General features: G+C 38.4%; 1 protein-coding gene across 5 annotated transcripts in view; it reads right to left on the bottom strand.

Annotated features, from left to right (window-relative positions):
* Window positions 1-1,926: 1,926 nt before the first annotated feature.
* NRDE2 (NRDE-2, necessary for RNA interference, domain containing) overlaps window positions 1,927-16,620 on the bottom strand; it is a 29,285-nt gene continuing 14,591 nt past the window's right edge. The window contains exons 7-15 of one of the 5 annotated variants that reach the window (XR_008437442.1): window positions 15,628-15,761; window positions 13,510-13,630; window positions 11,337-11,512; window positions 10,251-10,637; window positions 8,961-9,889; window positions 6,612-6,750; window positions 4,175-4,246; window positions 3,318-3,536; window positions 1,927-2,470 (exon numbers count right to left, since the gene is read on the bottom strand). Coding sequence is in view for 3 of the 5 variants with exons in the window: in XM_053979297.1 (XP_053835272.1) it covers window positions 3,411-3,536; window positions 4,175-4,246; window positions 6,612-6,750; window positions 8,961-9,889; window positions 10,251-10,637; window positions 11,337-11,512; window positions 13,510-13,630; window positions 15,628-15,761 (2,084 nt within the window). In the remaining 2 variants the exon portion in view is untranslated. Of the gene's footprint in view, window positions 2,471-2,792; window positions 3,537-4,174; window positions 4,247-5,552; window positions 5,644-6,611; window positions 6,751-8,749; window positions 8,880-8,960; window positions 9,890-10,250; window positions 10,638-11,336; window positions 11,513-13,509; window positions 13,631-15,627; window positions 15,762-16,620 lie in introns of those variants that run through there. The other 4 variants (XR_008437443.1, XM_053979297.1, XM_053979298.1 and 1 more) reach the window with 4 other exon arrangements.

The raw sequence follows: 16,620 nt of genomic DNA, 5'->3' as shown, positions 1-16,620 counted from the left end.
CCAAGTGCTTGTCTCAGTCACTCACACCATGTGGGCAGGGAGCAAATCTTAGTCTTCCTTAGGCATAGCAGTATCTTACAACTACTCCAGCTTTGCTGTTGTTCTTGATTACCTTCTTATATGTTTTTTTAGGGGCTAACTAGGACAAGTGCCACTTTTGAGTAACTTCAGTGTCATCAGTCATTTATACATGAAAATCAATGACAAGTATACAACCATGAGTGACACTGAGATACACTTTAAAGGTACCCATCTCTAGCATGTGCAGCTTATAAGAGCAAGATGGATGTTCGTTAATAAACTTACCTTAAACCTCTAAACATGTTTGGATAAGGTACTTGTAAGATTAGAGTTTATAAATTTGTTTTTCCCAAAAGGGTTTCAGTTCATTAGATAAACATCAGAACAACAGTTTCTGAAAAGAACCAACACAGTAGGAACAGGTTCAAGGGCCCCATGCCCATAGCAGGATGTCACTCACAAGGCACCAGCCCCAGTGCTATAGGTGCAGGGTCTGGCATGCAGCAGTTGTGCACAGAGAAATCCTAACTACATATCCCAGGCTTGGTGTTCTACAGCATAACCTTGAATTCTTCCCCTCTAGACAATTCTGTTGCCTACAGCTCCATTCCCATGGGGGCTCAGTGTCCGTCGGCTCCGTTGTAGCCATGCATGTACTACTTACGCAGTATCCTGTGTAGTACACTTCTGTGAAGGGCTTGTTATGTTCTAAGTGATTCATTTCCAAATGTTGTACATGTGATCTTTAAGGTTTATATAAAGGTTCCACATGCAAACCAGTTATGCAATGTGCAGTCTTTGTTCTGGGAACTTTCTGTGGGAGCAAACATAGGCCAGTAACAGACAGTGGAGAGTTACACCCAGAGCAATGCCTTCACTCACTGCCAGTGCTCCAACAACAATGGCAGCAGCAGGGCCAAGAGATTTTATTTTTCTATGTAAAAATTATGTGGCTCATTGTTAAAAATGAACCCTACAGATGAATGGAGTCCTTTATTTAATCTGGATGACAGAAATCCTGAAATAGAATTGTTTTTCATCTGGAGCTAGAAAAACAAGTTTTATTACCCATTCTTATAAACCTTAGGAGATCTGTCTCCTTGGAAAGGTCACAAAAAGCTAGGGATTTTTTAGCACTTTCTAATCATGGCAGTTGATCTCACTGTTGCTTGAGGGGCTGAAGAGCTTTATGACATGCATGGCAAAAGCAAGGCACTTTTTATTAAGGACATGGCAGTTACTGCTGACTCAAAGCAACAACCACAAAGAGATGGATTCAGCTCCCTGAAGAACAGCTGCACTGCATTAAATGAACCCAAGGACTCTGTTCTAGTACCCTGTCTGCCACCACAGGAACTGAAAAAACAGACATTTGAAAATTCAGCTCTTAGCTTTTGCAGCAGAATTTAACTGCTGCCACTTTTGCCAGAGTTTCTGAACTTGACAAGACAAAAGTAATAAATACCAGGAGAAAGTGAACAGCAAGTATATTCCCCACAAGAACAGGAAAGCTCCTGGGGACTGGATTAAAAGGCAGGACCTGATCCAGGAAGACTCTGACCATCAAAAGGAAGGAAGCAGTCCAAGTGCTGCTTTGGGAGAAACTGCAAAGGAAAGGACTTGGGACAGGATGCATGGAAGAGCAGAAAAGTGACAGATACAGAAGTTGTTGCTTCCATCACCAGAAGTTCTCAAATGTGACTGCAGAGAGAGCTTGTTAATCTCATCTAGGCTCCCTGTCCCACAAAAGGTTGGACCAGATCATCTTTCAAGGTCCCTCTCAACCTGGGTTCCTCTGTGACTCTAAGCAGGAGCATCAAGCTTCTCCCCCTTCCCATGGCCCTTTCAGGGTTTTGGAGGAAATTGCATTCTGCTGTGATGAGAAAGCATTAACAAACACAGGCATAATTTGTCATGTTACTGTTCAGGGTACAGAGTAACTTTTACCTCCAATTCAGGAGCTCTGTCATTTTTGTAGAAAGTAAAGGTTTAAAAAAGAAACCGCATTTTTCACAAAGACAATTGATTACAGCAAAACCAGCATCACTTGCAACTACCTCAATATTATAAGGCTCTTCAGAAGTGCTGTAATGCCATTTAAAATTATACATATTCCCTGCAATATTTAAAATAATTTTAGAAAGGAATAAATGAAATGCAGCCTGGACTAAAGTGTATTCTATTTTGTATCATGGTGGCAAACCTGAGCTAGAAGTTTTACATTTTGGTTCAGACACAGCTTCATGTCTAATAAGATCTTCACCAGCTGGATGGTCCCAATTGCTTTAGTGCTGCTAGTGACAATTAGTTTTCTCATGAAAAATCTCTGAAGCAGTGTTGGGTATTCTATGGCTGCAGGTATACTTGTTGCAGATGAAAATCCAGTTTCTGAGTCCTTGGGTTGCAAGAGTAGGGATGCTAAACAATCCTTTCCATGTTTCAGCATGTTCTGTTTTACAAAATAAATACATAACATAGCTGTATCTTTAAATTGTTACCGTATTTCACATTACTTCTCTTGGAGCTTGCTAAAAGCCTCTTGGAATATAAGCTACTTTTTAAATAATCACAGAAGACTATGCCTTCTTGATGAGAATCAAATACAGATCAAACCTCTACTTCTCTAACAACAATTGTCTGGATTTGAGTCAAAGCCAGTAATCAATTACAAAAATTTGTTTAGAAGTGAGCTGCTTAGAGATGCATTACGGACGCGTTTTCATTTTTAATACACTCAGTTCTATTAAATTAATACATAAAAAACAAGTTACTTTTGAATTTTCAAATATTCGGGTATATTTTTCAAAAAGATTTACATTTAAATGGTCATCTGTCAAAACATACCAAAATAGGTGCCTGCTCAAACAAAAATTTAGCTTTTACTCACAGTATATGTACAGATATAATGGCTGTTTGACTTGGCAGTTGCATATGCACAGCCATACCATGCTGAAGGAAATTACTGAAGTCTGCCAACTGGAGGACAGTGGAGCATCCATTTGGCAGATGTTTATTTCTTATGCTGCTCACCAAGCCATAGTTGGCATGTACTGAACCTCTACTGAACCCTAGGGAATGTAATTTCAAACAACAGAATAAATGCAGGCAACTTCCAACAGGAGGCTATTTAAAGAGGGTATCCTTCTGTGGGAGCCAGCAAAACTTCAGAGAAGTGGATCCATTATTGTGGGCAAAATGCAGTCCTTGATTCCAGAATACTTGCAGGTAGTAGAACTCCATTTTGATAGGAAATTATATAAAATACTTAACAACAAAAAATATCAAGTACATAGTACCCAAATCCCAACAGAGTTCCTGTATGAAAGTGGATCTAATTGTTAGCTTTGGAAACAGCTTCTGTACTTCCTCCACTCTGCTACAGTCTTCTTTTAAATCTCTAGTAGCAGATCCAGCTCTTCCATAGGCACTCGCACTCTCAATTCTTTCTCAGTCATTAGATCGAGCGTCTCCTGCAGATCTTCAGGGAAATACTCTACTGCATCCATATAGAGTACCTGGAAAGACAGCAAGCACATTTTCTGTGCTACCTTTCTAGCAAGAAACACAGTATAAAGTAACTATACAGCAACAACACTGTAGCAAGAACTTAAGAAATACCATGTATTCTTTAAGGTAACAGGAACAGAATTAGTACTCCTCCAGTGACAGCCAAGTAGATGTTTAATCTTCTCAAACTCCTACTGAGTAACTTTATTCAAAAAGATAAAATGGAGGTCAAGAGGCACTGGAGCATTTGCAGCATATACAGACGTTACATGAGGAGTTGCAGGTTCTCTCAATAATTTTTATGTATTATTACATAAATTTTTATTTAGCTATGTATTTCTGATACTACCATGCTCATGATAAAAGTCTGAAAGACTCAAATAATTTCTAGATCACAAAGGATTTCTTACTGCCGTGCCGCAACGCAACACCTTTCTGTCCTGAAATACAAACAGCACGGACTACTGATCATGTTTCCATTTAAGATACATCTCTTATGTGCAGAAAATCCTAACATTACTTAGAAACCTCTACTGTCATTTCCATATAACTTCTTACAACAACTACTAAAGCTAAACTTTTTTTTCAAATACAGAACCTCAACATTTAAAGTATGATGACAAGTTTACCTGTTTTCTGTGCTTACCTTTGCCCAAGGACAGTTTTGAAGGGCTTTATAAAACAATCCTTTACTTTTTTCTTTTTTTCCTAGTGAAGCCTGTGTGATAAAAAAACATTCATACTTCAGTGCAGTAACAGCTAAAATACTGAAACAATTACTACTGAGACAAAGAAATGATTGCTGAAAAGCTCAGTGTTCTTCTGCTGAGAAATCATTTTTGTTATACGCTGTGGTAGCTATGTATTTTGCCAGGTTACACTCTTCAGATGTCTTATAGGAGTTTCAAGGCTTTACTTGTAAGACAAGTAAGAGAAAAAGGACTCTCAGCTATTCAAAGGAGCCTGGACAGGCCAAGAGCAGAATATGGTGCTTTGGCCACTCCTCTTGATTTGGTATCAGATGCAAACTTGCTGATGGTACAGACTCTCACCATCCAAGATGTTAAAGGGCACCGGTCCCAGAATCAGTCCCTGGGGTGCAGCACCAGTGGCTGGCCTGCAGCAGGAGTTCATGCTGCTGACTATAATAAGCCTTTGAGCCTGGCAGTTCAGCCAGATTCCAGCCTACATCCCTGTCCATTTACCAAACACAAGTTTCATCAGCAAAGGCAAAACAGATCTAGAGAACTTAGGGTAATACTGAACAATCACAACTTCTTCTATGACTATATCTGAAAATTTAAATGTTTATAATTGATTTTGCTTCTCTAAACAATGTTATTCTAAGCTATTACTGTATTTTCCTCCATCTTATTAGCATCTAGTAAATACTCCCTGTCGTTCTTGTGAAAAAGGTATCTTCCATGAAAGAAGCACTAGCGATAAAATACATAATGGATGATCTTTAGCATTTGTGCACACTGGGGTATCATTATTAGTTTGTAAAGAATAACAGTAATTCAGTTGTACATTCCTACATACAAAGTTGTATAAAATATTTACAAGCATATATTTGTGTAGAAATGGTCACAATTAACAGTCCCACACAAGAGATCTTCTCAAACACAGAACAAGATCTCTTCTTCCCCTGCCTCCTCTCTATTTCACAGCCTTCTGACTGCTGAGCCCCCTCTGACAACTTATTACACCAGGGGACATGAACAGAAGAGTATCACTGGGGAATGAAAGTTATTACTTGAGTGTTTTCATCTTCCATATTGTACTTTAGAGAAGCAAGAAAACCAAGATAGCAAAGCTGACTATATGATTTTATTCATGTACTTCCATGGGGAGCTATGGAAGAAACAAACATTATTGCTTTTTAGCATTAAACTGCAATGCCAGTTAACATAACTGTTATATGCAGCTTTTAAGAATCAAAAGACTGTCAAAACTGAAGGCCAGTTATAGAAGCTATAGCTATGTTTTGCCTACTATGCACTTATTTTGCATATGAACTGCACCTCAAGTGTTGAGGGAGCTGGCAGATGTCACTGAGAGGTCACTCTTGACAATCTTTGATTGATCACAGCAACTGGGAGAAGGACCTAAAGACTGAAGAAAGTAAAACATCACTCTGGCTTTCAAAAAGGGAAGAAGACGTACCCAGTGAACTAGAGGCTGGTCAGCCTCACCTTGTATCTTGAGAAGGTGACAGAACAGCTAACCCTGGAAACCATTTGCAGGCACATGAGTGAGAAGAAAATCAGCAGCAGACAGTGTGAATTCACTAAAAGTCGTGACTGACCAACTCAATAAACTGCCATGATGAAATGACTGGCCTGGTGGATAAGGGGAGAGCAGTGGACACTGTCTATCTGCACTTCAGTAAGGCCTTTGATACTGTCTCCTGTAAGAGCCTCCTAAATAAGCAGTTGACAAAAGAACTGGATGCACAGACAGTGAGAAAGGTGTCTCAAAGAGGACCCAGAGGGTGGTGATCTGTGGAACAAGTCTAGTTACAGGTCAGTGACTAGCAGTCCCCTGGGTACTATTGAGACCAATCTCATTTAACACCTCTGTTAATGATCTGGCTAATAGTGCAGAGTACACCCTCAGCAAGCCAGCAGACCACACAAAACTGAGAGGACTGGCTGATACACCAGAGGGTCGTGTTGCCATCCAGAGGGGTGACAATGGGATGAAGAAATCCGCTGACAGAAACCTCGAAGTTCAACAGGAAGTGCAAATTCCTGCACCAACACATGCTGGCGTCTACTCCACTGGAAAGCAGCTTGACATCTATTGGTACCTTATGACATACTTTTGATCTATGTAAGATGACAGACACAATGTCTGCATCTATATTAAGACTACACTGTCAGAAGCTATTATTCCCAATCCACATGAATTACCTTTTCCTTAATGTTCCCAACAATAAGGAGCAGTACAAGTCAAAGGTAACCTTGCAAATCACAGAGGCATGGCATCATTTAGTATTCATTTTTCTAAGCAATATTCCAGCTGTTTATGAGAATTCCAAATATGGTAAAACAAAACAAAACAGATATTTTTCTTCTTACCATAAAGTTCAAATACATTCTCCATAGCAGTGGACAATGGGTACCATTTTCACTCTGAACTGCATGTTCAAACAGAGCTACAATCCGATTTGTTAATCCAGTTTCAGGAATAGTACAATGTATTTCACCAACATCTGCCCTGGAACACAGAGAAGAAACAACAGTCCTTTAAACCCAAGCCAAGGGACCACATCTAGGTAAGCAGGGGTAAAGAACGATGCACTGTCTCTGTTCACAGTACCATATATAGTCAGGTTTTTGTAATTTGTGCTATAAGCTCAGTGTTATAAACCAGATTTTTAGCACTTGCTAATGTGTTGAAAAAAATCAACATATTTCTAAATAGGAAAATTAGGAAAAAATATACATAAAGTATTTTTGTGAAAATTAAGGTAGTATGTTCAAAAATCATTTCTCTTTGAACAGAGTAGTCCACTATCATATGATCTTAAAACATCTTAGCCTACCTCCAAGATAATTTATCACTCTAAGCTTGACAGAGCAGCTCAAAAGAAATTCAAGTCTGGATCAGCACATCTTCTGGTGCCCAGGCAAGTTTGTTCAAATTTACCCCTCACTCTTGTAAGGCCATACATTGGTCTTTGATCAAGGTCACAATTACAACTCTGGATTTCAACCACAATTACAATAGTAATTTTCACCCAGAGATTCAAATCCCCTAAGTTCCAGGCAGAACACAAAAGCAGGTATATAGTTTTCACCAAAGCACTGATTTCCTTCAACAGCTGATACAGACTGGCTTACTTCTGATTGCTTGAGCTGGACAAAACAGACTGGAGCATTGATGGCAACATCACTTGTCTGCGCATGTTCTCTTAGCCTGCCAGCTTGTTCCACTCACCATTAACAGTTGGCTTCTAACCTATCTCTTTTTTTCATGTGTCTTTGAAGTAATTTTCCCTCTCATCTTAACCTTTGCCGTGAAGGAAAATTATTTAACTTACTCTGCATGGAGTCAAACATTTGAAGCCTTGTACCTAACAGTGACTTAAAAACATTCCAGTTTTACCCTTTGTGCTCATCTTTTCATCTGAATTCCATGCGCTTAAGGAGAAATACAAACCAGAATATGAAATAGTCAGACATAGCACAGACATTTTCTTATGTTGTCACAACATCACAAAACATTAGTTTTATGCATGACTGACAGGCCACTTATCTTCCTGTTGCAGTTCAGCTCTGCTCTTGCAACACCCAACTTGTCCCTTATAAATATAATCTATAGGAAAGGCTTTGCTAGCAGTGAACAATCTGGAAAGGAACTCAGCCTCACAGAGAAAGTAATTCTGAATTTTTCAGTTCCAAGTAACAATAATGAAAACCTATTATAATGTTAATCTGAAATTAACAGTAAATCAAATCACAATCCTCCTTTACATTTGGTGGCTGTAGAATTCTTGTAACAATTTAGGATGACACAGACTAACAGTTCAGGAACATCACTATCATGTCTGACTGCCTGTTGCCAGCCTGCAGCAATCAAAGGAGGGGATGCACCATCATTTCAAATTATACTGGTAATTGTGTAATTTCACCAAGTGTGAATACTGTGAGCTTACAGCCCTGTAAAACTTCCAGGAAACTGTCTCCTAGAACTCCGTTGTCACGTGCAGACACAAACAACCAAGCTGTCGATGTCACTGGAGACATGCAGGTAGCAGTGGATAGGTAGCTCCAAACAACGAGAAGACAACAGTTACAAGACTAAGCTCTAAGAATGAACAAATACCTTGTTCCCCATATCTCCTACCCTTTCCTCCTTTCTCAGGAGCAAAAAATCTGAGCCCAGACCACTGTGAATTCATGGAATTTCCAGCCTCTTCTACCTAGTAACAGCTCCATAAGAAAACTAAACTACCAAGGACTCACTATGGAAACAGATCTGCCACAACTGTATTCTGTGATTCAGGAGTAAAGTAGGGCAGCCAGCTCAGGCAGAAACTGCAGCATAGCTCTGTATTATGCCTTTTATTGCTGTAGTACTAAAATGCAGCAGTTTCTAAGCTCACACTGTCTATTTTGGCCATCTAAGCAGGCTTAGTTATTTGAAAATTCCTTAAAGAAATGTGTATCGTCCTGATGCTAGTAGCAAGCAATCAAACAAATTCAAATACAACCTGGCTCAGGAGAAAGGACATAAGGCAATCACCCAGGGCTTTTATGCTGTTCAAGATGCTGCCACTGACTCCCTGTTCAGCCTTGAACAAAAAACCTCCAGCTACAGCTTCTTCATCTGCAAAATGAGAACTGTGATAGCATTTTCTCTCCTCTGTTGAGTGATTAGACAGATTCAAAACAGCATAATTGTAAGGAGCTGCAAGGTGTTACCTCTGGACCTTCTCTGTGAGTTTTTTTCTCATCTGCTCTGCTCGGATTGCAAACAGCCATGGCTCTAAAGAGTTGGCAGACCTTGTGACACTATCAAAAAATCTTCGTGCTTTGCTCGCACTGTGAGACTTCCTTTGGATGTGGATGTACGACCTCCAAAGAGACTGGTTGCTAGGATACCGTTTCAGAGCCTCTGTCAGTGCCTCTCGCAGGGGATTCAAAGGATAAACACTAATTTTCATGTGGAATCTCAGTAAATTTGTATGCAGCAGTGTGACAGCTTCAAGAGCAGTGGGAAAATTTAGAATGCCAAAATTCTCTCCTGTATTTTCACATTTCTGTGAACCAGAAACTTCAAGTTTTTCTGAAGCCTGCATATATATTAATACTGCAGCATCAATCCCAACAGTCAAATACTGAAACAGTGCATAACAACCAACCAGGTTAACCAACTGATCAGCATCATTGACCTGATCCTGATCAGAAACTGCTGTTTTACTTAAATAATCTTGCAGTGCATGCTCATATATTTTACGAGCTTTCAAGACATTCACAGGTAACACTTGTCCACTATAGGGCACATATGGTCCATTTTCAGTCAATTTGGTCAATATATGAACAGCACGTGACATGACAGCTCCTTCTATACTTTCTAGCAGTTCCACTTCCAGCTGAGCATACAGCAGGCTGAGGCTGCAGAGCTGAGCACTCTTCAATCCTCCTGTCCCCGCTGTGCAAAGAGCTGTGTCAAACACCTTCCTGGAATCATCTGTGTTACCAAGCAGCCACTCTAGGTAGGCATAGAGTTTCCAGAGAGAAAGGTTGTTTCGGTTGTCAGGTGCTTTAAGAAAATTCTTGGCCAACTTTTTACTCTTCCTCCCTTGTGCTTTTAGCTTCTTTTTCTTTTTTGCTTGGAGACACTGGATTACCTGCAGGGGAAAATAAACAGAGCATATTTTGAGAGGGATGGAAGCAGAAAGGAGAAAAAAGCCCCTCACAGCAATTTTTTGTAATATAATTATAAAATTATATATTTTTGTATAATAACATTTATGCAAAACTTAAAAAAATAGTTTGCTACAGGTATGGCACTCTTTAACATGTACTGAAGAAAAGGGCTTTTTGGTTCTCTTTTTTTTCCCCCTTGTGCAATCTTAACTGGCATTTCCTGATTTGAATAGTTAGTCCTGCAAGACAACTTTCATCAAGACTTTTTTAAATTCAATACAAACATTATTACAGAAGAAAGCCACACATCACAACATTGATTATATGCAGACTCCTCATTACCTTAGATATTTCATACTGTAGCCAACAAATGGCCAGGTTAGATTTTTCCTTTCCTGTAAATATCTGGGACAGAACATGGAAGACATTTTGTATGAACTCCTCTCCTTCTTTGTAGTGGCCTATCTGATGTCTGCCTCGTGACATCGTATCCATATGACCAATACTGTTGAATCCAGAAAGTGGAATATCAACAGAAGTCAGTGGTTTATCATCATAAAGCACACTGTCAAAGATGTTATTTTCATCCATGGCAATATAGAGACCGGAAGGAAAGAGTTTACTTGTACATGGAACTCCCAGGAATTGCAGAAAAGAGTACAGTAGTTGATGTTGAAGCTTTGGATTAGAAAGACGGATTAAAGATGGTCCTAGATCATCAAATAACACCTAAAAAAATCCAAATTAAAACAAATTCCATTAATGTATGCAATCAAAAGCAGCAAAACTGTAATTTATGTAATTAAAGAACCTTTTCAAATCAATAGGATTTAGAATTACCATTAAATGGTATCAAAATGTCATTCAAATTCAAAATGGACAAGTTAAACAAGCAATCTGATTTTCCACTCAGACTGTAAATTTGCCATCAAGAAATTTTTTTCCTGTGAACAACAAAGACCTCCACAGAAAACTTACAAAATGAAGGTCTGGAAGACTTTATTCATAGGCCTTTTAACACATCCGGATTTGAAAATCAATGTCTGGCTTGACCTATTTTATTCCGAAGGAATAAAAAATATCCAACACTCTGACTTGAAGGCAATGAAACCTTTGTTTATTTAATGCACATCTCTCCTTAAACACATATTTCTGTGAGATTTCTCCACACAGATGACAGGAATCACTGAACAGCAAAGACAGACTATTTGCCTGCACACTTTCCAAAGTTTACCATGAGCTTCCCATGGTTTCCAGAAGTTTCAGCACAAAACCTCAGGCAAATTTTGAATTTCAAAGAAAAAAACCCTTTTTTTCCAAACAAAGAAAAGTAGTATTCTTCTAAAATATCCACCAATATGGCAATGAATTCAAATTAAAGGATAACTAGTCTTATCATCTCCCCTTGTTCAATTATATCACAGTGACCTGTCTTTCTGGATCTTCACAATCTTCTTCAGTTTCCTTTTTGGTTTTGTCTGGCCTCCAAGGTAACCAATGCCTTGCCTCACGGGAATATTCAACATCCAACCAAATATGCCACTTGGGAAGAGTTTTATCTTTTATTTCTTGATCCTCATCTATTTCTTCCTCATCCTCATCATCTAAAATCAAATCAATATATACACACAGAGAATTATTAAAGAAACATCATCCCACCAAATCCACAGGCCAGGCATGACATACACTTTAACTACTTTAACAATGGAAATAAATATAGTGTTAATAAAAAAACACACAAAACACAGCTGACATTTTCTACATCATAGTTCTGGGTTTTGACACCAACTCTATAAGAATAGGAAGGTAGGAAGCTTCCAAACTTTCAGAAGCTGTGAATCAGTGTCAGCACTCAAACTTTTTCACAGAGAAGAGAAAACACTGATAGGCTGTGGACCACTTTTAGCCACAGCAAATTGCAAGCAACAGCCAAGAGTCAGTCATCCTTTTGTGCAATTTAGATTCTTCATACCGGAGCATAAAATTTCAAGTATGCTCTCTCAATACTAGTGTGCATAAAACATTTTGAGAAAACCACTGAACATAAAAAATGGTACTTTAATATTAAACACTGCAAAACATGTTTGGCCATGATGCTTTATAACAAGTGGTATTTTCAACATATTAATTAACGTGCAGTTGAAACAACCCACATAGTTACACACACACACACACTCTAAAGGATGTGCTTAACCACATCCCACTTTTATGATAATCTTTCTGAACTATTAGATACAATTACCATATTTTTCCTCTGACAGCAATATATTAATTCTGTGCAGAAATGATGAGCACCTACAGGCAAAGGGAAAGCTTGTAGAGATGTTTCTTTTTTATTGCTGAGGAAAAAAATTGCCCTCAAAATTTGATGGTTGCCTGCATTATAAAAATCAAGCTGTTTCTACACCACCTCCAAATTCTTGACCCTGACATCTGCCATTAACTAGGTGAAACACTCCCAATCCCAATTCTTCTTAAATTTCAGGTAAAACAAACAGTTTTTTTACTCTATTTTTGTGATCAATAGTATCCCCTTTAGTCAGCAACTCTATGAAAAAAAGACAGCATTTCCACAATCTAATCAAAGTTTGAAGAAACCTGACAGTTTTTAATGAACACACTCAATTGAAAATTGCACCTGAACTTCAGGGGTTGACACATATGGGGAAAGCACATGTATATACTGGAGCTGCCCAAGGCTGGCAGTGGTCCTCTGCTCTATACTGAGTCTTCTTAAAATACCTAGAGCCATCAAAAATAAAACTGCTCAACTCAGTTAGGGGCCAAGGAAATTCCATCTTAATCCAGGGACAAGGGAGGCACATAATTATCTTTCAGTTCCTTTGTTTACTAAAAGCAGACCCAACTTGCTTCATCAGAGTTTCTACAGCAGGAGTAGGAAAAGCAAAGACCACTCATCTTTGGTCAGACACATTCCAGCCTCCTACTTCCCTGCAAGCTATATCTGCTTGAGAAATAGTCCTTGACATGAAAAGAAGCACTGTAGACCACAAGACAAGGTGAGGCTAAGCAGCAGGGAATGTTTTCTGCATCCCTGCTCATCCAGAAGCACTTCAGCCAAGTGAAGACAATTCCTTCATTTTCTGCATTACAAAGAGAAAGGAAATGTTTTCCTCCTATTTTATCTATGCCTTTGCTTGAGAAACTAAAGTCTGATTCTAGAAATAAAATCATAAATCTAGGTATCCTTGAAGCAACTGTCATCTAACAATATAATCCCACTTCACCTTAATAATACAGTGAAAGGGTCTTAAGGGAAGTAGCTTCCTTTCACTTTTGATGGGCCTGACTCTCTGCCAAGTACTTACACCTCCAGCTTTTTCAACATGAAGTGGAGAATATGCCATCCTCCTCTAATTCTCACTGTAGGAAGGACAACAATGTTCCATAAACAGTACCATACACAGAACATTCAACACATGCTATTCCCTGTGAAGAATGATATACATTATCTTGATATCAGCAAATATTTTTTAAAACTTGTATGTAAAAACATGTCAAGAATCAGATTATATCATTCTAATCAAAATGTTTAGAAAAACACATAGACATACAGCTAGACATATTGAGACACACATACCAGGCTTAAGAACAACCCAGCCACCCTTTTCTTGTTGGTGCATCCATGCTTTCCAGCCTCTTGCTCCTTTTTCTCCAATTCGTGGTTCTCCACTATCCCAAAAGGGTTCAAAGAATTCCACCTATTGTTTTTGACAGGATCAACCAAAACAAAACACATAGAAAAATAATGTTTGCTGTTGTACAGACATTATCTTTGTCAACTTAGGCTTCCCAGTATGCATCTGGATATAATTTCTGTATCTGAAGACTTTGTTAGATACTGCTTAAGATTCAGCAGGCACAATTGAGTACTTCAGTTATGGCTGCAGCACACAAGGACTGTCATCAGCTCTTCTCATGAAAATAAAGATTGTTTTAAAAGGTAACAGGCTTTAAAGAAAGCAAAATACTTTTGTGCCTACAGTCCTTTATAGAACTTTCAAGGAAAAAGATCCAATGTCCCTAAGGTGTGGCTTTCAGAACCCAAAACTCCCTCCCTTACTTCTATGGGACCATGAAGAATTTGGCTCATGGAATGATAACTCACACACCTATGGTCAAATCAAAATGTTACAGTTGCACACAAATATGACTACACTAAAGACAAGAGGAAAAAGATCCATAAGGACTTTAATCTTTCAGGTTTAAGGATGACCAAAAAGGTTAGGGCACTTTCCAGTGAATCAGAAGTTCAGGATTCTAGTCCTAGTGACTTTGTCACTGCCAACATGCAATCAGTCATCTCTAGATTCATCAATCCCTCCTCTGCATTGTGTATTCTAAGCTCTAATGACAATCTCTTACCTATTAAATGCTTCTGCTGTGTACCAACCCTTGGCTTGGACATTGAGATGTGACTGCTAATACAAATATTAACAATAAAATTTACTCCAAGAAAAACCAAGCATCAACACATGAGAATATTCCAGGCTTACAGCAAACTGCAGAATATAATTCTGCTCCATGTGGATTTATTCTTTGCTGCAAGTGAGAAAGTGAACTGTGAAACGGAAACAAGTAATTCCAGACTGAGTCATAACACTTCTGTAAGACAGCAGAATGTGCGATCAGCTGTAAATCTGGCATTTTCCTATTTTCAAGAACTGCATTTTTCCAACCTAAACATGGTCCTTTTGAATCAAAGTTCCTTTTCATTCTGTTCTAAGATTTTTTAAATACTACAGATAATCATGCAGTTTTTCAAATGACTGTAACTGTAACTACATGTATCTTTGCAACTACACCAAATCCTCCATAATAGCTATGACTGAACTCTAAATTTTAGCTCTTTAAGAAGACACCACTATTTTTTAACCTGTAAGATTGCTCCATTTGTGGGTAACAGTATTAATCAAGAGAGCAAGAACTGGAGTCTGAGTTTCTGGGGAAGATGGTAAGGTAACTGCAGCAAATTTAATTTTTATCCTCTACAGCAGCCCAGCTGCCTAAATGGTGGCCTCTCTACCATTCATTAAAAAGCAAACAGTTCCTAACAATTTAGTGGGATGATGCTACTGGCATCTAAATATTAACTTCCTTATTATTATTAGAAGGGTGCATGTGCAACATTCTCCTGAACAAATTAAGAGAAAAAAGTGATTTAGTACTTCAGCATTTACCATTATAAGCTGAACAAATCTCATGGGTCAAATAAAAGGCACTTGAAAGCACAAAAGTGTTCCTAATGTAGCCATCAAATTAATGGAAATAGGTAACAGAGAACCTAAGAAACTTTGGCAAAAACTGTCTGAACTGAAAGATTTTATGTCCTATCAGCTCTCTCCATCACCAGTAACAAAACAACAGCATTTTGGGGAAAAAGAAACAGGGCAAGTGCTAACTAGACACAGACACTGGTCAGCTAGCTCAATTTTTTTTCCATTTTTAATTATTAAAAAAGATACGAAATAACTGGTTATCACACTTCTTTTATATACAGTAAAAGTAGCCATTTGGCCTGTAGTTCCAGAGAACCCACAAGCATTTTTTCAATGCAAGCATCACCTTGAAGAACACCTCTAAGTAAGCTATTATCCATAATATTTCCCTATGGCATTAAAAATTCATCAACATTTTTCTAGTACAGCATTTTTGGTAATACATAAAGACACACACCCATTTAAATGGAAATTGCTACCTGTCCCCTTGTTGGCAGATCTTTTACACTGTCAGGTTTAAAGAAGGTGAAGTCAATCAGAGCCTGAAACAAAGACACTGCTTTCTCAGAATGGCCAGCCTGTCTCAGAAAGTGGCATTGCTGAATAAATATAGCTGTAAAGAAAAGAAGATAAAATGTTAGCATTTCAGATTTTGTTGCGAAGTATTTTATTACAGCCCACAAATATAAAAATACATATACAATACGCTGTAGAACATAATTGTTTTGGAACAGTATCAAAATCCAAACCATGGAGGGTAACCAGCATAAATGCATGTCAAAATTGTCACAGTTTAATGAACCTTAAGACCGCTCACTTTGAAAGTGCCAAAGAGATGATTTTTTATTCATGCCATACATGCACTGTCCTTACTGATGGGAAGTTAGACACAGACTCTGAACTTCACTGTATCCAACATCTGTCAGTGTGTCACTGCCCTCTTTGAAGACGCTGGGTGTTATCACAGTGCACACAGGAGGGGATGATAAGAAAAATCCTTTTTGCCTCAGTTTTGCATGAGACATTTACATTGATACTATGTTAGCAATATACAATTTTCATTCCAATTGCCATTCCCTTTTTCTGTATGTAAGACCTGAGTTAAGAGAGGTCCAGTCTTCTGGTCAAGATATTACTGCTTAAAAGTAGGGAAAAGCCCTATCTCACTCTTCAACAAATTATTTGTCTCACCACTGCCATATCCCTACTGCACATTGAACTTCAGTCTCAGCTTAAAAAGGGAAGCTAAGTCCCAGTGTTCCTCTCCATATTTTGCAAGAATCTTCAATGAAGGAGTTGGAGAAATAACAGGTATTATAAACACCTCCATAATGAGGCAGCTCAAGGACATTTCAGTGATAATCACTCCAAATTATACTCCAGTCTTAACAAAATAGAAGCCATTTAAATTGCGTTAAATCATAATCAACTTGCAAGAAGCCCATAAAGACTTAAACAAATCACTGACAGCT

Source organism: Vidua macroura, chromosome 6, assembly GCF_024509145.1.
Source record: "Vidua macroura isolate BioBank_ID:100142 chromosome 6, ASM2450914v1, whole genome shotgun sequence".
NCBI lineage: Eukaryota > Metazoa > Chordata > Aves > Passeriformes > Viduidae > Vidua > Vidua macroura.
This window is presented reverse-complemented; position numbering and strand designations above follow the sequence as displayed.